Genomic DNA, 23,399 nt, shown 5'->3' with positions numbered 1-23,399 from the left:
GAAAAAAAGGTTTTGCCAGGCACATTCTATAAACCCTGGAACCTGGTGATTATGAAAGATAAATTTTCTTTGAATAGGTGAACTTTCTATGAGAGTTTTACACTTCCCTGGAGGTTATTTAGCTTTATATTTATTTTTAATTTGTTGTGGACTACTATGACTAAATAAAGCCCAAGTAAAATGTGAACATTCCTGGATGTGAAATATTGCCTTTACCGACGTGAGTCTTTTAGTAGTTTACATTGTGGGCATTTATTTTGAAAAACTTTGCTTTCTTCTTCAGCTCAGCAATCTGCTAAAACTTACTCACCTTGATCTGAGTATGAACCATTTTACTACAATCCCTCTTGCTGTGTTGAACATGCCTGCCCTTGAGTGGCTAGACATGGGAAGCAACAAACTTGAACAACTTCCTGATACTATAGAAAGGTAAAAGAAATAACTCTTTATGCTAATGATAAATGTCTTGAAACCTCTTATGAAAAAAACTAAGCAAGACAAATGGGATCTCGAGCATAATCAATCACAATAGGTCCAACTAGTTTGAAATACACTGTTTTAACAGAATATTTTCATTTGTTCCAAGTAAGTAAAAGGGTTTGGGAAGAAGAAAAAACTGGCTTTTTTCAAGTGATCCACCTGCCTCTGCCTTCCAAAGTTCTGGGATTACATGCATGAGCCACCACGCCTGGCCAAAACTGGCTGACTTTGAGAAATTAACAAGAATATGCCACAATAACCACCTTGCTTAGTATATGCCAAGCACTTCTATGCACTTTACAAGCGGATGAAGAAACTAATGACAGAGATGTTAGCTAACTTGCTCAAGTTAGTAAGTGGGCAAGCTAGGATTTGAACCTAGGCAGCCTGGACCCAGAGTCCATGATGTTAAGCATTATGCATACTGCTTTGCTATAAATGGGCATATTAATCATTTGATTGTTCTCTTAAGACTCTAACTCAGATTAGGTAACATTTACAGCAGTTCTTCTTCAAGAAATCCTATGAGAATAGTGAAAGAATTCTAGAATATGTTGATTTGATTTCATTTCTATTGCCATACGATGTAAGAGTTGTACTGTAGAGATGAACTTCCTGATGCGGTTTCTCTAATAACCAGGTAATGTGATGTCAGTTAACTCAGTAAGTATACTGGTTAAATATGTTGTAAAAGACATTTGATTTTTACATAAGAACCAAAGGCTGGGTGCAGTGGCTCACGCCTGTAATCCCGGCACTTTAGGAGGCTGAGGGTGGGAGGGTAGCCTGAGCTCAGGAGTTCAAGGCCATCCTGGGCAACATGATGAGACCCCTGCCTCTTAAAATTATTTTTTAAAACTCCAAAACCAATGTTTTCATATTATACGTAATTAATTGCAGAAACCTTAATTTTTCAGAATGCAAAATCTACATACATTATGGCTGCAACGAAATGAAATAACATGCTTGCCTGAAACAATCCGCAATATGAAAAATCTGGGTACTCTTGTTCTCAGCAACAATAAACTGCAAGATATTCCAGTATGCATGGAAGAAATGGCAAATCTGAGGTAAAAAGTTGTAGGCACAAAACTGAAAAACCTTGCTTTCTGGCTGCAGAAAAAAGTAATGTAGAGAGATTGTTATTAATAAATTTCAGTTGTTATTTACATGAATGGGTATTTAAAAAATCTTTTCCAATGTTGAAATTTTACAATTTGATGAATAGGATTCATATAACACTGGTCTATTCAAGAAAGAATCCTTAAAACTAAAGCAGTTTGGGATTTATCAGCTTTAAGAAATGTCCTCCACTTTAGATGTTTATCAAAGGTCTTTTATGGGAAAGAAAGTAAATGTATGAAATAATAAATGTGTGACATGGTAATGTTGGCTCTGAACAAACTTTAGAAAACTTGGTTGACAAAATTTTGAATCAACTGAAAAAGCATGACTTGAAATCTCTGAATGCCTTAGTTCTCAGTATTATCATTCTTTATTGAATTTCTTATTAAAATATGTAGTTTTAAGACTTCTTTTTGACAGTATTATATAATTTTTTAGCATGGGTAGATGGGAGTGTCACTTGTATGTTATCGTACAGCTGACATGTATTTTTGTCATCTTAGTTTCATGCTATGTATGTACCATAACCAACCTATTGCCTATGAGAAACATGTAAGATAAAATATTTACAGCCATTGTTACAAGTTTAGAGTGTATTTTTCTATCTTGTTTTACAAGTATGTTATATAACATTCAAAAATAATTTTTTTCTTGATTGAGAAAAGGATACAAAATGCAAAATCCACAATTTTGATAACTGAAAATTGCCAATTGTTTTGCAGTACTTTATTATATTGGGTGTCGTCTTTTTTGGGCTTTTAGCTAGCTAACGAATGAATACATTAGACATTTTTGGGTTTTAGTTGGGATTTTACATAGCTTGCCTTTTAGTTCTTTGGTTCTTTGCTGTTTCTATTAACCCACAGCATTATTTTAATACATGTTATAATACCAACCTAAAAAAAAAAAAAGGTCCTCTGTTGGTGACAAATTCATGAAAATTATACAGCTAAAAAAACTTCATTCGCAACATAAAAATCAAAAGTGTAAAAGTGTTTATTTCCTAAATAAGTACAAATGGACACAATTATGTTACTGATAGAAAGCAGATATATTAGTCGGGAGTGGTGGTGCATGCCTATAACAGCTACTCGGGAGGCTGAGGCTGGAGGATCGCTTGAGCCCAGGAGTTTGAGGTTGCAGTGAGCCAAGATTGCGACACTGCACTCCAGCTTGGGAAACAGAGACTATTTCTTAAAAACAAAAAACAAAAACAAACAAATAACCACTAGATATAACTTTTTACTAAGTACTATCAAAACTCTGTCAAGTATTTTTTCTCTTTAAAAATTATTTTAGATTATTTTAGGTTGCTTATATTTCTTCTTTTGAGAAATATCTTTTCATGTCCTTTGCCCGCTTGTGGGGTTATTTTTTTTCTTGTTGAGTTGTTTGAGTTCTTTGTAGATTCTGGGTATTAGTTCTTTGTCAGATGTATAATTTACATATATTTTTCCCATTCTGTAGGTTGTCTATTAACTCTGTTGATTATTTCTTTTGCTGTGCAGAAGTTTTTCTAATTAAATCTCATTTGTCTATTTTTGGTTTTGTTGTGTTTGCTTTTGAGGTCTTCATCATAAATTCTTTGCCTAGGCCAATGTCCAGAAGAGTTTTTCCTAGGATTTCTTCTAGGATTTTTTACTGTTTCAGATGTGACATTTAAGTTTTAACCCATCTTGAAAGCTTCCTCAAGCATTTTTCTTCCAAAGCTTAATCTTCTGACAATTGAGAATAAGAGAATACCCACTAAAACCCAAAACTTCCATAACCAAATAATTCATTTATTCACTTGTTCAGCAACTACCTGCCTTGTACTGGGTGGTGAAGACACAATGATAAGTAAGATGAAGGTATATAAAATATGCAGAAACTAAGTTCATAGCACTAATTTTATATTTAAGATATGTTAACATTGCTCTTAGAAGTTAAGCTGTATTGCATGAAATATATGCTGTTGGCTGGGTGCAGTGGCTCACGCCTGTAATCCCAGCACTTTAGGAGGCTAAGACAGGCAGATCACTTGAGGCCAGGAGTTCAAGACCAGCCTGCCCAATATGGGTGAAACCCTCTCTCTACTAAAAATACAAAAATTGTCTGGGTGTCATGCGTGTGAGCCTCTAGTACCAGCTACTTGGGAGGCTGAGACACTAGAATCACTTGAACCCAGGAGGTGGAGGGTGCCATGAGTCCAGATGATGCCACTACACTCCAGCCTGTGCAACTAGACTAACTAGTTGCTTTTATAAGCTTTGAAAGTAAGTTGTCTAAAGCTAGTGTTTTTTTCTCTCAGGAAAAAAAAAAAACATAGATTCTTGAGATATATCACATCTCACCACGGTGTTCAATTATTGAAACCAGTTAAAAAAGTAATTTAGTATATTATCATTTGACCTTTCTCCAGGGAAATAAATGTACACTTCCATGACACCTATAAAAATACTGTTTTTTGATGAACTGCTAGGTTTGTCAACTTCAGAGACAACCCACTGAAATTGGAAGTATCACTTCCTCCCAGCGAAGGCACAGATGAAGAAGAGGAACGGGAATTATTCGGCCTTCAGTTTATGCACACATACATACAAGAGTCACAGAGAAGAGCAGGTATAAGATTTGTATATAACACAGATTCAATGTTCTTTTTTGGTAATGTGTATATCACTAACTGCTGCCTTTTGATTAATTCCTTTATATATTTCTCATTCCATCTTAAGTTTTCTGTCAAATTCTGTTCTCTTAGTCAATATTGTGGGAAGAAAAAAAGTGAAATGGAGAGAGGGGTTGTAAAGATATTCAAAGTTTTTCAAGTGGGGGAAGGAAATAAATCCTTTGGCTAAGCATATGAAGTAAAACCAAGTGAGTGAAGATGTGATTCTTAAAGCTTTGCTACCTCATTCTACCAGCTTGCCACACATAGCAGTTTGACCATGAACTGATCTTCCTTGTCATTCCACAAATATTAAGATAACACAGTGTTTTGTTTTGTTTTGTTTTTTAAAGAGATGAGGTCTTACTATTTTGCCCATTTTGCCCAGGCTGGAGTGCAGTGGCTATTCAAAGGCACAATCATAGCTCACTGTTGGCCTTGAACTCCTGGGCTGAAGAGATCATCCCACCTCAGCCTCTGGAGTAACTGGGGCTATCAGTGCATGCCACCATGTCTGGCTGAGAATACAGATTTTAATCAACGAAGTGTGAGGTTTTGATATAGAGATTTCAATCACTTAGTCTCTCATAATTTTGAATTACACCACTTTTTTTAATCAAGGAGGGGCTTTAAGCTAAACCAAGATCAGGGGAAGAGGACAAAGTACACAATTATTTGTTAATAAAAACAATGAAACGATAGTAATAGAAATCATGGTCTTCTAATTGTAAAATGTTAAGAGTTTTTAACTTAAAAGGCAGATTTTAGTTCAACTTAATGCAACAACTAGTTAGTTTGAAAAATGAGTATAACCGAGAAGACAATGACAGAGTTTTTCAGCTAGAGGAAATAATTTTTACTAACATTCAGTGGAGGATGTTTAGAAAATGGTGATTAGATTTATTGTAGCAAGGTCATAGATGCAATAACATGGAGACAGATTGGGGAGACAGGCAAAAAAGTCCTAATTGTGACCTAGTTTTGGAAAGCAGAGAGAGAATACATAAAAGACGATTAGGAGACAGAATTGGTAGTTGAATGAAGATGAGAAAAGGGAGTTTATAATGAATGTTTTTGGTTTAGAGAGCGACTGGATAGATGATGATGCTAAGATGGAGATTGAAGTACAGAAGATGGGTTGGCGAGTAGAATCAGGTGGTAGAGGCAGAAGATGATTTCTAATTTTGGCAGTCATTTTTCTTTTGAGGAGTTCCTCTCTGGCTGCCCAGGCTGGAGTGCAATGGCACAATCTCGGCTCACTTGGCAACCTCCGCCTCCCAGGTTCAAGCAATTCTCCTGCCTCAGCCTCCTGAGTAGCTGAGATTACAGGTATGCGCCACCACGCCCAGCTAATTTTGTATTTTTAGTAGAGACAGGGTTTCACCATATTGGTCAGGCTGGTCTCGAACTCCTGACCTCAAGTGATTCACCTGCCTTGGCCTCCCAAAGTACTGGGATTACAGGCGTAACCCACTGCACCTGGCCCTTAGCAGTAAATTTGATGCACTTGTGGAACATGCAAGTTGTGGTAATTGTATAGGTGAATCTAAAGTTCAAGAAGAGGTTTGTTGAATCTGAAAATTGTGCAGGACAAGAAATAGCTGTATGCATATCCCACATAGTCACTTTCTCATGATATGTGAAGACAAATTAACGGTTAGGAAAACAATAATCCTGACCTAAGGCTGGCATGTTGAAGGACAAACTTATCTTCCGTTAAGGTACTTGATACCATTGTCAGAAACATACCATTAAGCTAAATGGGCCACAGAACTGTTTCCGTATGATAATTCTTGGATGTGTATGAATATTTTATGAAACATAAATGCGATTATGCCTGTTGTAGAATATTGTTTATTTCTGGGCATAAATTGTTGAATGATGCAAAACAAATTTTATGACACAAATTAGTATTGCTTGACACAATAAAAAAAAAGGTTAATTATTTAATGATATAATATCTTCATTTAGGTTCCCTTGATTGGGGACATGGGTAACTAACTTAAAAAACAAACTACCTTACTTTAATAGCATTTGACATAAAACTTATAACAAGGAAAAAAAAGTTAACGACTTAAAGAGATAATACAATCAAAGCCTATTATGTTATTAAAAATAGATTCACGAGTTACTACCACTACTATTTCCAGTTAATATTTATTGAATTACTCTGTGCTTGGAACTGTTCTATGCATTTTACTTGTGTTATCTCATTTGATACTCACAACAACCTTGTGAGGTAGGTATTATTGTTATCATCATCCTCCTCATTTTAAGAGGAGAAAATTGAGGCACAAAGAGATTAATTGGCATGCCCAAGGTCGCACAACTCAAAGATGGTAGGGTTGGAATTTGAACTGAGGCAGTCTGACAAGATATATGAGACTAAAGTCAGGAATTTTAAATTGGTTAGGCTTCTTATTTACAAATCATGTAATCATAGAACTACAGGATAAAAATAGTTACCTCAGAATATCATAATATCTAAAATTAGTAATTCTGAACCTTTGTCTTGGCAAATGTACCATAAATTAAGACAATTTTTACAAATAAAGGCAGAAACAAAATAGGGATAAGATGCAGAAGAGAGTAACAGTCCTACCATATGTTTGGTTTAATATTTTCTTGTGCATAGAAACCAGTCATGTGTTAAATAAGGCCTAAATTTGAGGTTTTTAGTTTCATTATCTAATTTCTACTTTATTCCAAATTATTTTCCCAAACAGAAGAGAACATACTTATTGTTTGTGCCTATATATGTAAAAAATGACCTGATAAAAGATATGAGATAGCTAATCAACTCCAGAAGTTATTTCAAATTTGTGAATTATGTTTGTAAGTATCTTTTTGGAAGTTCTAACTAGATAATTATCCAACAAAATAATTAAGTGAAATAATCTTTTTTCTTTGAAAATAGCTCTTAAGTTTTGTGTTTGTCATGGACAGATTCTGACAATATATACATGTATGGTTCTGGAAATTTGAAGGTGACTTCATTAATTGTGTTTATTAATTGTGAACATCTCTGAATTGTTTGCATTTGAGAAAATCATAATTGTGCTTTTCAGGTCTGTAGGGAAAAATGTCCACATACAAGTCAAATTCTCAGATTGGCCCTTGTTACAATCAATCACTACCTCTTGAACTTGAGAAATAAAAAATATTAAATAAAATCAAAGGAAGATAAATTTCCAAAATTAATACAAACAGAAATATGCTAATTATGTGTTGACATGTATGTTTCAGATCACCAAGTCAACGGTTCAACTACTTTACCAATCTCCATAAATACGGATGGATAATGTAATTCAAGATGCCCTTCTAAAGAGGATTACTTTGGTGAATTCTCTAATGTTTGGATTTCTGAAGTAAAAAAAAAAGCTATTACCAAAGTTTAATGAGGCCACAGCATTTTTTAAAGTTCATATTATTTGCTATTTAAAGTATATATTTTTTAATATAAAAATATAATTAAAAATTTTTTTTGGTGGAAGACAGATGATGCTCAAATTTCTTTTCCATTAAGTAGTTGTTTCTGGTGATGAAGAATGATTTGGTAAAGCAGTTAACAAAACATTTTCCAAAGACACCAGAGGGTCTGTATAGTACTGCAAAGCAGGACTGAATCCCTTCTGCTGCAAATACTGGATTCGACCTTGGTCAATCAGCAATTTACAAAGATGCCCTATTTTCTTCTTTTCTTCAACACTAAGAAGCCTAAATTGAATAAACACATACAAAACATTGTTAAAATTTTGTAAAAGTTTATAAAAAATTATTTTTGTCACTTCCATTTATTGAGAGAATGTTAACTAACCCGTAATGTACTAAGTACTTTATCCCATGCTTCCAAGACACATTATATTTATGACCACAATAAGAGATGTGTATATTTTAGCTTATTCTAAAATTAGATTATACATTTTCATGAATTGTTGATAATAGTCATCTAAAGTACAGTATAATACAATATTTCTCCTTTAGTGTCATACATTACAAAAGTAGTCTCTTACCCAGGCAAACTATCAGCGCCATCATCTGTGATTCTGTATCCTCCATCATCATGCTCTTCACTATCATCATTCTGATTATCTTGTCTCTTTGTGGTACTATTTGAGGTTTCCAAAGATGTTTTCCGCATCCCACAAGTTGCCCAACTACTCATTCGCTGGAAATAGTGGAATTCCACTGCTCCAAGGCCTAGAGCCCTGAAATATTCTTTGCCCACATAATGTCTCCAATCACACCTGTGGTGACAACAGAGTGCAATAACAATGCCAGCCACAGGGTTCCACTTCTCTGGGACATTTTTTTCATTTCCTTCCTTGGCCAAAGTGTAAATTTCTTTTTCTGTTTTATCATTCTTTACGCGTTTGGCTAAAGGTTCTTCATTCCTTTCCTCAAAACTGGCAGCATAGGTTTCAATCAAACATCGTAATGCAAGATCTGCAAACACAATTATGTGGCCCCCCGAAACCACATCATCTTTAAAAATAAATATTTTTTACATTTATTAAGCAGTACTGTTTTTAAAAACCCAACAATAGAAACAGCAAAAACCTACTCAGCTTTATATTTGTAATAATTATATGGTGAATTATCAACTTCGTTCAAATTTGCTCTTCTTACTATCTTCTCAGTTTCTTTAATGATTTATTCTGCGTAAAGCCTAATTTCCAATAAAGCTATCTGAAGCTTAAGATCTACAATTTGAAGAACTTTTACCCAGCTACCTGAATTGTCTCTCACTTTTCCTACCTTAGCTGAGGAAATGACTTGTACAGGAAAACTTTATTCACTTACACTTACATTCTAGTTTAAGAAAGGAAAAAAAGAAGGAAGGAAGGAAGGAAGGGAGGGAGCGAGGGAGGGAAGAAAGGAAGAGGGAGGGAGGGAGGAGGAAGAGCAGACAAATCTGTTTAGGTTGATGCTAAGTCAAGATGCTTGTCTTGAAGAGGCTCATAGCAAATAGTGATGAACTGAAGAGTTGAAAGAGGAGTCAGAACAGAATCTGGAAAGTAGGCCTCACTGAGTAGCCTAACTGTATTTATTCATTTATTTAACAAACATTTACTGAATGCCTTTCATGTGCGAAGCATCGAGGATGCAATGATTAATATACACAAACTTAAGAGGGAGATGTACTCCACATTACAATGAAAACATTTTAGTATATTTTAAAACTAAATAAATGGATTTTTGATGACTATGGCTATTTCCCATCAAAAACTCCTACATTGTTGACAATATTGGAAAGACCCCAAATGTAGGACCCACATCTTCTGTCTTAATCATTAGATTGTCATGTTGTGTCTGTTCAATCAAAAATATATACATATTTTAAAATTGTATTACCCTAAGATAAAACAAGTGACTATTAAATGATCTGATATTTCACTAGTAAATTGAATTCAATATATGAATTTAAGTCAAACATTAGAAACCCATTCTTTGGAGAAAGTGATAGCTAATCTATTATTTCATAAACTATTATTTTCTGACAAAATACATTTAGTCATTGTTTTATTCATATCTGACTTAAGTAGGTGATTTTCAGAAATGTGAATAACCAGATAAATTATTAAAAGAATTAAGCTATTTCAGGCCAGCCGCAGTGACTCACGCCTGTAATTCCAGCACTTTGGGAGGCCAAGGCGGGCAGATCACGAGGTCAGGAGATGGAGACCTTCCTGGCTAACATGGTGAAATCCCGTCTTTGCTAAAAATACAAAAATTAGCCAGGCGTGGTGGCACGAGCCTGTAGTCCCAGCAGTTTGGGAGGCTGAGGCAGAAGAATTGCTTGAACCTGGGAGGTGGAGGTTGCAGTGAGGCGAGATTGCGCCACTGCACTCCAGCCTGGGTGACAGAGCGAGACTCCATCTCAAAGAAAAAAAAAAAAGAATTAAGTTATTTCAGAATTAGAAGGAGCTTTAGCAATTTATCTCAATTCATCTGTCATAGAGAACTTAAAGGACAAAGCCACATACACAGAAAGGGACAAGGAAACACAGCAAATTGGTAGCCAAGATTATTCATTCATTCCAATATTCACTGTGTTCCTGTTATATAGAAAGCATTGTACTAGTATGCCATATACTCAAAAAATTCAGAGCATGGTGGAAGAATTAGGTATATAAACAGATAATTAAAATACAACAAGGTAAAATTATGCAGAGGGTATTATGATAACACTAAGGAGGCATATCTTATTTAAGGGAGCTCCCTGAAAGTGGTGACAACGGAGGTGAAGGATGAGTAAAAACTGACCAGTTGTTTTGTTTGGGTGAATGGGTGAATGGGGGTGAAATTCCAGATATAGTAGAAATAGTACAGTATATGGAAGAGCACCCAGGGTTTGATGTTGCTGAACAGCAAAGTAGGAGACAGGGAATGCAAAAAAGAGAGGAAGGCTGAAGCCAGATTGAGACGAAAACGTTATGTCAAAGAGTTTGGACTATATCAGTAAGTACTGAAGAGTTTAAAGAGAAAGACACATTAGTGGTGTAGCAGGTGGGTCTGAGATTGATTGACCAATTGAGATAGGGTCTTGCTCTGTCACCCAGGCTGCAGTGCAGTGGCGCTATCCCAGTTCACTGCAGACTCAGACTCCTAGGCTCAAGTGATTCTCCCACCTCAGCCTCCTGAATAGCTGGGACTACATGCACAAGCTATCATGCCCAGCAAATTTCTAAATTTTCTGTAGAGATGGGGTCTTGCTATGTTGCCCAAGCTAATCTTGAACTCCTAGCCTCAAGCAATCATCTCACTTCAGACTCCAGTGTTGGGTTTCCAGGCATAAGTCACTGTGCCTAGCCTGAATATTAAATATTTAAAGGACAGAAGTGGAAGGAGACTGTGAAATAAACAGAAAGAATGGCATAGATGTAGGGGAAGAACCAGGAAATAAGAGTATCGCAAAAGAGAAGAAAATGGAATTTCAAGAAGGGCAGCAACTGTGGCAGAGATGAAAGGAGGATTCAGATACAGTGAATCAAGGGTAAAAAAATTACATGGAACATGAGAAATGGCCACTGTAGGTCAAAAGAGTGTACTCCCTCCTATCCCCAGGATGGAACTGGTTTACTTTAGAAGACTTTTATAAGGCTTAAATGAGATAAGGTATGTGAAAGTACGGTCATGCACTGCTTAACCATTGGTATATGTTTTGAGAAATGCGTTAGGCGATTTCATCATTGTGGGAACATCAGAGTGTACTACACAGACCTAGATGGTATAGTGTAGCCTACTACACACCTAGGGTGTATGGCACAGCCTATTGCTCCTAGGCTACAAACCTGTACAGCATGTTACTGAACACCGTAGGCGATTGTAACACAATGGTAAGTATTTGTGTATCTAAATACAGAAAAGGTACAGTAAAAATATGGTATAATTTTATAGGACCACTGTCATATATGAGTCCACTGCTGACCAAATCATCGTTATGTTGTATATTACTGTAGTCTTAAAAACTATGAAGGCCAACACAAATATATAGTACTCAATGCCATTTCCAGCCAATATGAGTATTATCTATGGACACTCCAAGTTACCCATATGGGTAGATGATGAAACTAGCAAAAGTTAGGAAGATGATGTAACAATAATTAACATTTATGGAGCACTATTATGTGCCAGACACTTTACATGCAACCCGGTGAATTATTATTATATTAGTATCTCTGTTTTATAGATGAGGTTACCAAAGCTCAGAAAGGTTAAGTAATTTGACAAGGTTACACAACAGAGCTGAAGGCTAGACTATCTGATTCTAAAGCACATGCTGTTTCCACTTTACCATGCTAGATCTGGTGGATCAAAGTGCTAAGACAAGACATCTTAGATTTTTTTTTTTTGTCTAACATTTATTTTTTTCTTTTTCCCCAGAATCCTGAAACACAATAGTCTTTTAATGGGAGAGGTTTCTGAGTTCTTCCTAAGGAACTATTCTACAAAAAATCAGTAGCTTCTGGGTGGAAAAATACAGTTTCCATAAATGGTCTTATTTTCCTTTTCTGGTTGAAATTTAACCCAAAGAACTTTAAAGTCTAATGTGATGCAGTATTTACATACAAAACTCTTAATTCATCCTGCAAAATGGCCAAAATGAGCAGATAAATAGGAAAGCTATGCATCTAATAAAGCACAGAGCCAGTGCTCTATAAAGATTAATGAGTTGTAAACATAAGATATCTATTCAAAAGAGGCCACTGAAATGGTTGGGGCCAGGTTAGGTCAAAACTTAATGCATTAATGTAAACACTATTAGTATGTTTACATACCTGTTGCCATACCACACAGATGCTTTCCAATTCCTACCACAGGTAGTTTTCCTTCTCTTAGCACAGGAATCTTGTCTGAAATGGAAATGAGAATTAAGTTAACTGTCTAGTGAAAGAAAGTACATATTATTGTGGCCTTCCAAAAGAAATAACTAATTAGAGTCTCTGAATTTTAGCCTGAAAGAGACTCAAAGAAAAAATTCTCACTTTATGGAACACAACATATAACATAAGAACTTGTTTAGGGTTCATAATATCAGAAAGTTAATATATTCAGTTAAATAATTTTAAATACAGTGATTTCTATACAAATGCTGGGTGGCTTTTCATGGCTGGATTAAAATTAGTGAATGGAAGAGGTTGTGAAGATATGTTTGCATTATTTTCTTTGGATAACCTGAAAAATAGAAAAGGTATAAAAAGGGCACTACAGAAGTTGATTGAGGAGTGTTTGTGTGTGTATGTGTCTGTGTGTGTTTTGTGTATGGAATGTGAATTCCACAGTGATGACTTCTTTTCTCTTGTACAATTTAAAATTTTAGGAAGTATCTTTTACACATCAGCTAGGCAGAGAAATACCTCATTTTCTTTAATGGTTTAGGTAAAGTCATGTTAACTGCAGGCAGAAGGCTAGTTTATAGTTTGAACGGACTCAAAAAAATTTAAACAGGACAAAGAAACAACATAAGTACATATTATAAAAACTTTTAAACTCTTCCCTAACACTTCATTTCCACTTGATACTGAAAATTTTAAAAATTCTCAACCTTAATTCAATTTACATCTATTTACACACTATATAAAACATTCTGTATTAACAATGGATTGATTTGACTGTTTTCTCTGAAGCACCGTTCTGCATGATTGGATTTCTAAGCAACCTCAGAGTTTGAAACAGTTATGATTTATTTGTAGAGCAATGGAAAGTTACACAACTTACTCAAACACAAGTGTTGAATATCAATTTGAAGTCTTTCAAACACTGAATTTTTCTTTCTGTGTTTTCCATCCACCTGCACAAACAGAACATTACTGTAATAATGACTTCTTACGTTTAAAAAGGATTTATGAAAATAAAAAGATTTTTGTTTTCAAAATTCAGAGCAACAGAATATATTTAAAAATGAAGACTGTACATTCTTTGATGAGAACTTCAAAATATTACACTTTTAAAAAAAGATTTGAAAATGTTTATCAATTATGTAAACATAGACATCATTTCCTTTAACCCTAAAAATTCCCAATTCACTGACAAAGGAACTGAAGTTCCCAGATCTTAAGTCATTTATGTAAGATTGTCTACTAGCTCTTTTATCTTTGTCACTCTTCATATACTATTTTTGGTTTGTTCCTCCTCTTGCTCTCCTGAAAGATCACAACCATTCTAACCTACACCTATGTGCCCATGACCTACTGATCTACATTTGTGGCTCAGGCCTCTCCAATGAGCATCAGACACATACTCAGTTGTGAACTAGAAAGCTCTACTTCACCAGCAAACTGGGCACATCCAGAACTGAACTCATTATTTCTGTCTCCAAAACCCTCCTTCCTCTTGCTCCCCCTTTATTCCTTATCTCAGGAAAGAACACCATTTAGTCACCTAAGTCATAAAAATTCTACCCAAAATTACTCCTTATCTCTCATATTCAATTACTAATAAATCACCAACTCTTGTGGCTTCCAACATCTTCACATTTCTCATACTGTTGCTCTCCTCTCCATCCCAATGCAATAGCTTTAGCTCTGGCCTCTCTCTTACTTGGATTGTTGGACAAAAATTATCTTTATTATTAATCTCTCTACTTCAAGTGTCAGACTCTTCTAATATAGTTTTAACGGTGCTGCTAGGATAAACTTTGAAAAATTCCCTTCTACTTTACCAACTCTTATATATTATTTCAATCTCATCTCAACTGTCACTTCTACGAAAACTTCTATGACCCACACTAGACTGAAGTTGCTGCTCTATCTTCATGCTCCCATAGGATTGGGTACTTACCACTATCAAAACACACTTAGCATACTGAACACAAATATTTATATGTCTACTCCACTAGACATAAGCTTCTTCAAAGCCAAGAACTAAATCTTTTTTCTATTGTACCCCCACCAGACAGCAGCATAGTCAAACTCCTTCCTTAGCATAAAATATGAGATCTTCTATAAGCTAGCCATGCTCTCCAGTCTCATCATTGCTGAACTCTACTTTGCAACTCCCATTAAACAGGAATGTTTCCACGTTATTTCATGTATTTGGTTACATTGTTCTTGCTTCCTAGAATGCTTCTCAAACTCTCTAACAAACACCAATTCACCTTTCAAGATTTAGTTCAAGCATCACCTTCTCTGCGTAGTCATTCTCCATCTCTTCCCTGCAATAAAACTTGTCACTCCTGTCTTTGAAACCACGCTGTACTCTGTGCAGACCTTTCTCGTATTTTAACACTTTACTATAGTAATTTATGTATTTGCCTGGGTCTCTTTTCTAAATATAAGTAATAGAGTGGCTGGGCACAGTGGCTCACGCTTGTAATCCCAGCACTTCGGGAGGCTAAGGTGGGAGGAGGGCTTGAGCCCAGGAGTTCGAGACCAGCCTGGGCAACAAAGTGAGACCCTGTCTCCACAAAAAATTTTTCAAAATTAGCTGGGCATGGTGGTGCGTGACTGTAGTCCCAGCTACTCATGAGGCTCAAATGGGAGGATTATATGAGCTGAGGAGGTCAAGGCTGCAGTGAGCCAAGGTCCTGCCACTGTACTTCAGCCTGGGTGGGGCCTGGCAGTATGCTCAAAAATTGTTTAATGAATGAATGGCAAGTGGTAAAGATAGGAGTAGAACCCAAGACTTTTAACTCCTAGCTTGAGCTTGGCTCTTTCTATATATTTTCCTGTCTCTGCAAATAATTTTAAGAATTCAGATCAACAGACTATCAAAACTTAGACTAAAAAAATTCACCTTCAGTTTGAGTTATCAATACAATTGGAACTAATAAAAAGCTACAACAAACAGATTAAAAAAATTCCTTTCCTTTCTTTTAAGAAATGTTTCTATCGCTTTTTTCCTGAATACAAAAAATGAAAACAAAATTTGGTTACTAACATAGAGCAATGGTTTCACTCACCTTGAATCTTGTGGTCACCTTTTCTACTAGGATGAAGTGAACTTTTTCAGCATCTTTTAAGGCAATATCAACCCAATGAGATAATTTTCCCTTTCCCGCTCCAAACTCAACAAAGCATCTTCTCGGACCAAGTAACTTTAATTTTTCAATGTTACCTAAAATAGAAGCCTGCAAACTTCACAAGATTATTTTATAAACTAGAGCAAACACATTTTGTTCAAATGGGAAAAGAGCAAGGTAATTTCTACGTAAGGCAGATGTTTTACATTGATAATTTCTACTTGACTTAAAATTTTTCTCTCTTGCTCTTAAATATTTAATATATGGTACTCAGAATCATATCCATGCCCTCATTTTTTTATATATGTTTCTATGTATTTTTTGAAATGGAAATATTTGGCATCCTGAAAGGTAAACAAAATAAAATCTTATTAATAATTACATTTAAAACACTTTCAACAAATGAACAAAGGCCATGTTTAGTAGTTACTATAGCCTAAACATACCTGCTGTTTCAGGTGCTTGGCTGCAGAATCACCATTTTTAGGGTCATTAAGTGCATCATGTAATGCTGGATGGGACATAATATGATCTTTAAGTGTAGAATTCAAACCTGTGCCAAATATAAGCACAATAGCTTAAGCAGCCAAACACGTAACTGTAGGATTCTGAACAACAGTAGTAACATATTTTAAACTAGAATGGTATCAACTCATATACCACCTAATTACTCTAAAATAATTGAACTTGCAACTTTAGGCAGTCTTACCTTCACTTGCTTTTCTCAATTTCTTAATTAACTTTTCCAACTGCTCTTCAGATAGAGAAGAAATTGGAACCTATATACAAAAATAAAACTAAATAATGTAGCCAAAAATTGCTTTAAAGTAGCATGACAGAGACTGAGTAGAGGTTTACCAATTGGGCAATTCCCATGACAGCTTAGGCTCTTCTCTCTATCAAGCCTTTTCCCTAAGCTGCCATCAGAATTGTCCAACTGCTAAATTTCTACTCCGTCTTTGCTGTGCTACTTTAATTCTCCTAACTTCCTCAAGGTCAAGAACAAGTCTAGGCTCAGAAGGGTTCAAGAATCAAAGGGGACTCAGGGCCATATTGTAGCTTGTTCTGCTATGGGGCATGAGCTAGTCTGGGAACTAACCATCTCTAACAATATTGAGTCTATAGGAAAATGCACTGTAAATTAAAAACATATTTGCTTGAAACAAAAATTAGAACATGGCTTATTCACATCATGAAAAGAGCTTATAAATACCTTTTAAAATTAAATATTAAGTCAATGTACTTACTAATTGTTCAGGTATTTCTGTTTCATCTTTTAAGCCTGCATTAATATCTTGAATATAGAAATCCTTAACAAAAACAAAAACATAAAAGAACTGTTAATAATGTGAAGCTCACAAACATTAAACTAAAATACTGATTCTTCCCTTTATCCCCTGCTCTGCACCTGCCATCCTCCCTTCCTCCCTTCATTTCTTCATTAAATCATTATTGAGTACTTACTCAAGTCCCTAGTTTGCTTTAGGTATTGGGCACTCCACCACAGTAGACAACAAAAGAGACAAAAAGGTGTTCATGGATCTTATATTCTAGTGAGGTGTTATCTGAATACGCACTTACAGTTTAAAGAAATTCATTTGTAACATTTATTAAAAGTTTTACAGCCTAGACTGTATACACTAGAACTGTAACAATTTTGTCTTATAGTGCTAAAGCAAAAACAGCAAAGTACTAACTACATAATGCTGCTTATCAGACATGCAGCATGACCAAAAACAGAAAGACATACATATTATAACAATAAGTCTGATTTCTTCTATTTTAAAATATTAATTAAAACTTGAAAATATAAATGTCCCATCACACTAGTTATTTAAATTAACATAATGAGGCCAGGCATAGTAGCTCAGGCCTGTAATCCTAGCACTTTGGGAGGCCAAGGCAGAAGGATCTCTTGAACACAGGAATTTGAGACCAGCCTGGGCAATATAGGAAGACCCTGTCTCTAAAACAAACAAACAAACAAACAAACACAGATAATGAAATCTTTCTAGTCTGGCTTCAGAAATACAGATTCTAGGTAAGGATCTGTATTATCACTTTCCAACAGAACTTTCTGCAATGATGGAAATGTTCTACATCTGCTCTGGCCAATATGGTAGCCACTGAAATATGGCTAGTGTGACTGAGACATTAGATTTTTAATTTTATTTAGTTTTAATTCAAATTTAAATAGTCATATGTGGCTAGTGGCTAGCATACTGAACGGTGTAGATCTAGATGAATGAAACAGTACTGTTTCTACAAATCCCGTTTCAAAAGTGAAAATAATTCTTGGGAACATTACGTTATGTGTAGTTAAATGGACTTTTGTTACATGGAGGCAGAAAGGTAACAGAGGCAGAAAGGTAACATCCTGCTCGTGTGTTGCTAGCTTTACCTATACGCACAGAATGTGTGTTGCTAGCGATGGAAACTGGTGATTGAGTGGAATGAGTGAAGCCTGCAGGAATTACAATGTTTTACTGGATAACTGAAATAAAACTATAATAGAAAACTAGCTGTTAAGTATTAGAATTTGATGTACTCTTAGTTCAAAATGGTTGCCAAAAGTGTTCCAGGTAACTTATGTTGCAGAGTAGATTTTTAAATGTGAAAACTATTTATACTGGAGAAATTTATAACCAACTAACTTTTAATTAGTATACAAAATTTTTAAACATTGCTCACTAGTTTTCCAAAGTAAAGCAGAATAGTGATATGCCTTTACCTGGGTTCCAAGTGTCCTACTCTACATAGTGAACCAGATAAATATTGCTTTGCATTTCTTTCTCTGTCTCATCATTCCACTGCTTTTCTCTATTTCCTTGCCACTGTGTGCTGGTATGCAGTGAAACTCACCCAAGGGGTTCCATTTTTAATAAATTTATTTATTCTCTCAAACTTTTCTCAGAACACCTATTAAACTTGCTTGCTTTAACTGAAACCTGGAACTTAGGTAAGGAAGATATTTGCAAACAAAGCCAATGTTCTCTCTTTCTATTAGAGGGGCTATGTCCTAAGTAGGTGGTGGTGGTGAGGGTCATCATTTTTCTTCTACACCATCTTAATGTAAAAATACTTTCTAAACTTATGCCATCTGGCCCAGTGGTTCTCAATTGGCAGGCATTTGGAAATGTATGGGAGTATCTTGTCAAAGTAACTGAGAGGTGCTATTGCAAGACATCCTCCCATAAGTCTCTCAATTTTCTACGAGTCTTAGAAGCAGAGGCACTGATTACCTTTTTTCCCAGACTACCTTTTCAAGGGAGGTTGTATGCCAAGCACCCTTGGAAGACAGAAATGGTGTCTCTTCCTGGATCGCATGGCAGCCCTTATTGTACAGTGTAATAAATAAATATCTACTTATGCAACAAAAGTCAGGCAGGTTTGCCTACTATCCAATTTAAAAATATTTGTATTTCTTGGCTGGATTTGGTGGCTCATGCCTATAATCCTAGCACTTTGGGAGACTGAGGCAGGAGTATTGCTTGACACAAGCAGATCGAGACCAGCCTGGGCAACACAGAGAGAACCCTGTCTCTATAAAAAAATAAAAAAAATAAGCCAGGTGTGGTGTCATTTGCCTATAGTCCCAGCTACCCATGAGGCTGAGGTGGGAGGATTGCTTGAGTCCAGGAGTTCAAGGCTGCAGTGAGCTATGATCATGCCACTGCACTCCAGCCTTGGTGAAAGAGTGAGACCCTATCTCTTTAAATAAAAAATTGTATTTCCTGAGCTTGGGTTCCTCAGCTACGAAACAAGTCCATTCCATGTGCAGCATCTACCAAGGCATTACATACCACATTTCACCATTCAATTTCACTGATCAAACACTTACAGGTTTTGGTTTCTCTCTTGAGTTACATTTTTTCAAATGCTTTGCTAGTTGATCTTCATATACTGTGCTAAATTTAAAAAGAAAATTATTTCAAATGAGATTTGTGCCAATTACTGTTTCCAGCACAAAAAAAAAAAAAAACCCCGTATCTGATCCATACTTACTGTTTTGGATCTAAAGGACACAGGATTCTTTTCCGAGCATCTTCTTCCTAATAAATTAAGAGATACATTTATTTAAATAAAATATCAAGTTGATTGCTTACAGATACCAGATATAACTTTAGTGTCTCTGCAATCTCAAAACAAAGTAAGGAAACTTTAAAAGGACATAATGAAAAGTTGGCAAAATCAGGTCCCAAGAGTTTAACAAAAACTCTCCAGTGTAGCTGGCTTAAATATCTATGAACAAATACTGCTTTGGACAAACAAGGGTCTATAGCTTCAAACAGGTTATAGAGAAGGCCTACATATGGTGTCTGAAATCTAGGATAGCATCAACTATTATATGCATGACTATTTTCTGCACAACCAAGAAACAAAAAAATGCTACCTATTTCATTTTATTTTAATTGACAAATAGTTGTACATATTTATCACATATTAGGTTGGTGCAAAAGTAATTGTGATTTTTATGGCAATAAAATAATATACACTATTATATATGTATGGTTTTAATACAACATGATGTTTTGAAATATGTATACATTGTGGAATGGCTAAATCAAGCTTAATTAACATGCATCACCTCACAGACTTATCATTTTCTGGAAAATGCTGCCCATTGACATATGGATTTTAAGATGTATTTTACTGGCTTTGCAACTTTTTAGTATCAGTTACATCCTACTCATTCCTAAGTTACATCACTTAATGACAGGGAATACATTCTGAGAAATGTATCTTTAGGTGATTTTGTCATTGTGAAAACATCATACAGTATAGTAACACAAACCTGGATAGTATAGCCTACTGTACACCTAGCCCATATAGTATAGCCTATTGCTACTAGGCTGCAAACCTGTACAGCATGTTACCATACTAAATACTGTAGGTATTTGTAACACAATATAAGTATTTGTATATCTAAACATATCTAAACATAGAAAAGGTACAGTAAAAATACAGTATTATAACCTTATGGGACCACTATCATATATGTGGTCTGTTGTTGAGTGAAATGTCATTATGTGCCACATGACTATATGAACTGGGAAAAAAGGAAAATTGGTAATGTTGGCAATTCTACCCAATATTCCACATGAATCTGTATAAATAGGGATCGTATAACAGTTAAGAACACAGGCCAGTCAGACTGCCTAGGTATGATACCCAGCTCTATCTACCGGCTACGATCCTTATGACCTTAGTTAGGTAGGCTTACTGCCTCATCTGAAAGGTGAGAACAAAAATATGTCTTACCTCCTAAGGTTTGAACAAATTAAGTCAGCTAATAGTTAAAAAAACGAAACAAAACTGCCTAGCACAGTGCTGGCCATAAAGTAAGTGGCGACTAAGTGTCTGTTATTATTATTCTTTTAAAAATTTATTTCTGTTTGAACGTGCCTTTCAGCATGTCCATGAAGCTATTCACACTGAATTTCATGGGAAAACTAAGAAATTTTCATTTTTTTGGAAAATATTGTATATTCAATAAACTGTGTTATTATTTCTTCCTTATTGCTGGCTTTAAATCCTAACCTCCATGTAAAAGACTCTTCTAACCCCTAAAGCCTAACCATAGCATAGGAAAAAAAAAGCACATTTAAAATTTATTAGTTGAATTTAGAAACAGGAATTCTGAATCTTGGCACTACTGATGTTTTGGGCTGGTGATTCTTTTGAGGGGGTGAGTGCAGGGGGTGTCCCGTGATTTGTAGGAGGTTTAGCAGCATTTCTGGTCTCTATCCATTAGATGTCAGTGATACTCCTCAGTTTGACAACCAAAATGTCTTCATTTTGCCAAGTGTCCACTGGGGACAAAATCAGTCCCTGTCGAGAACCACTGCGTAAACATGAGTTAAAGTGGTGTCATCACAGCTACATATGACACTTAGAAAAAAAGATGGAAACACAACATTCAGTTATATCATAAATTACAGATTCAGGAGGATAGCCACAATTTAAAACCAGATAGTAGTCATGAAAAGTGTTTCCACTTGATGTTTTGCAGTCTCTCTTCAAGGGACTAATGACGATATGTCGTTCCTCTCTAGGAATACTGATCGGCTTGTAAGGATTTATTCGTATTCTACTATCATCACCATTTGTATTCGTCTTCCATATATCTGGATAAGGTGGAGTCTAAATCATTCTCCTATCATAACTCTCATTCTTCAACAACGGATGTTTGCCAGTCCCCTCAAGACCAGTTAATACGACTATGGGCATAATTCAGAGTTCCCACAGCAAGTCACGTCTCCCATATTCCATAACAAGAATGTCCTTTTTTCAGTATGCTTCACTTATGGTAAATGCCAGTCAAAACAAAATAGGAAGTAGGCTATAACTACGATAGGGAGTGGCAGATGAAGGGGGTCAGGGGACTGATCTGCACTGGATATTGTCTAGAAGAATAAACTCCTTAAGAAATAAAATAATGCAAATAATACTGGACATTCAGAAGCATGAAATCAGATGCTGATCGCTTTGGTTTATTCTTTATAGTTCTATTAGACATGCTCTCTTCCTATCAGCATTTTGCTCCTCTGGTTTTTATTTTCCCATCTCACATATATCCTAAAGTAGTATACATACATACAAATATACAGTGTTTTATAGTACATTTATATGCATAACTATTATCAAACAAAATTGTATGCTTTGTTCTCAGTTGTAAAAGGTCAATTCGTATATATTTAAAAATCTTTCCTTCCTATTCCAGCAAAGTTGCATTCTTAAAAACTGTAAATCGAAAAAAACATGTTTTTTTTTCTTTTTTGAGATTCAGTCTGGCTGTCACCCAGGCTGGAATGCAGTGGCGTGATCTTGGCTTATTGCCACCTCCACCTCCTGGGTTCAAGCGATTCTCCTGCCTCGGCCTCCCGAGTAGCTGGGGTTACAGGCGCGCGCCACCACGCCCAGCTGATTTTCTTATTTTCAGTAGAGAGAGAAATGTCACCGTGTTGGCCAGGCTGGTCTCGAGCTCCTGACCTCAAGTCATCCGCCCGCCTCGGCCTTCCAAAGTGCTGAGATTACAGGCGTGAACCTCCGCGCCGGGCCTCAAGTCTAAATTTTTAAAAGAAAGTTTTTTCCAACCGCATTCACGAGAAGTGCTTCTCTTTCACGAAATAACAATTAGAACACAACTAGTGAAACCTTCAGGACTTCAATCACTGCTTTTTCTAAACTACCACTTTCCAGCAGGGAGACGGAGCGGTAGCTTGGGGTAAAATTAAAACCTAGCATTACCATGAGTTAAGATCAAGATAAATGGGTCACTGCCGGCGCTTTGCTTGGTAAACTAAAACATTTCTCATCACTAGAACTCATAATCGGTCGGCAAGGAGGGCAAAACTGGGTTTACTAAAGTGAAAGCTGGAGGATCCGGGGGACACAAGCAGAAACCTGTCAAAGAGGGGAGGGGCCGGGTTCCAGCACCGACAGGACCAGGATACTTATTTCCGACTCTGGAGAGAGTAGGGCGATACCACACCTCCGCGGCTCCAGCGTGTTCACCACAAAATCTTTTCCCTGCGGCCACCACCATCCTGCAGAACCGTTTCTTCTTTTCCACATAGTAACTGCATCTACCCTCAGCTGGAAAACCAGTCGCGTGCGGCGACGACGCGGAGGTCGCCATAATTCAGGGCTCACTTCGGTTGTCCAGCACCCGGCAACCAGAAG

The 23,399-nt window shown here is 36.1% G+C and overlaps 2 protein-coding genes across 2 annotated transcripts in view; one reads left to right on the top strand and one right to left on the bottom strand.

Annotated features, from left to right (window-relative positions):
- Positions 1-7,742, top strand: part of LRRC39 (leucine rich repeat containing 39) — a 32,647-nt gene extending 24,905 nt beyond the window's left edge. Inside the window, exons 10-11 of the mRNA XM_011992556.1 lie at positions 4,067-4,206; positions 7,496-7,742. Coding sequence (XP_011847946.1) covers positions 4,067-4,206; positions 7,496-7,551 — 196 coding nt within the window. The 3' untranslated portion in view covers positions 7,552-7,742. The remainder of the gene's footprint in view (positions 1-4,066; positions 4,207-7,495) is intronic.
- On the bottom strand, positions 6,084-23,372 carry TRMT13 (tRNA methyltransferase 13 homolog (S. cerevisiae)). The gene is made up of 11 exons (XM_011992523.1): positions 23,209-23,372; positions 19,719-19,765; positions 19,555-19,621; positions 16,961-17,023; positions 16,423-16,492; positions 16,160-16,266; positions 15,654-15,821; positions 13,472-13,544; positions 12,532-12,606; positions 8,263-8,695; positions 6,084-7,966 (listed from the first exon to the last, which is right to left on the bottom strand). The coding sequence occupies exons 1-11, from the start codon at positions 23,353-23,355 to the stop codon at positions 7,771-7,773; spliced, it is 1,446 nt and encodes a 481-aa protein (XP_011847913.1). The 5' UTR covers positions 23,356-23,372; the 3' UTR covers positions 6,084-7,770.
- Positions 23,373-23,399: the final 27 nt, after the last annotated feature.

The sequence above is a fragment of the Mandrillus leucophaeus genome, unplaced genomic scaffold, assembly GCF_000951045.1.
Source record: "Mandrillus leucophaeus isolate KB7577 unplaced genomic scaffold, Mleu.le_1.0 Scaffold413, whole genome shotgun sequence".
Lineage (NCBI taxonomy): Eukaryota > Metazoa > Chordata > Mammalia > Primates > Cercopithecidae > Mandrillus > Mandrillus leucophaeus.
This window is presented reverse-complemented; position numbering and strand designations above follow the sequence as displayed.

Excerpts from the sequence above, each read along its gene's own strand:
- TRMT13 (XM_011992523.1), bottom strand. The coding sequence starts at position 23,355 with ATGGCGACCTCCGCGTCGTCGCCGCACGCGACTGGTTTTCCAGCTGAG. Across the intron at positions 19,622-19,718 it reads TGTCCTTTAGATCCAAAACA|CACAGTATATGAAGATCAAC; the intron begins GTAAGTATGGAT and ends TTTTAAATTTAG. Across the intron at positions 16,493-16,960 it reads CAGAAATACCTGAACAATTA|GTTCCAATTTCTTCTCTATC; the intron begins GTAAGTACATTG and ends TTTTGTATATAG.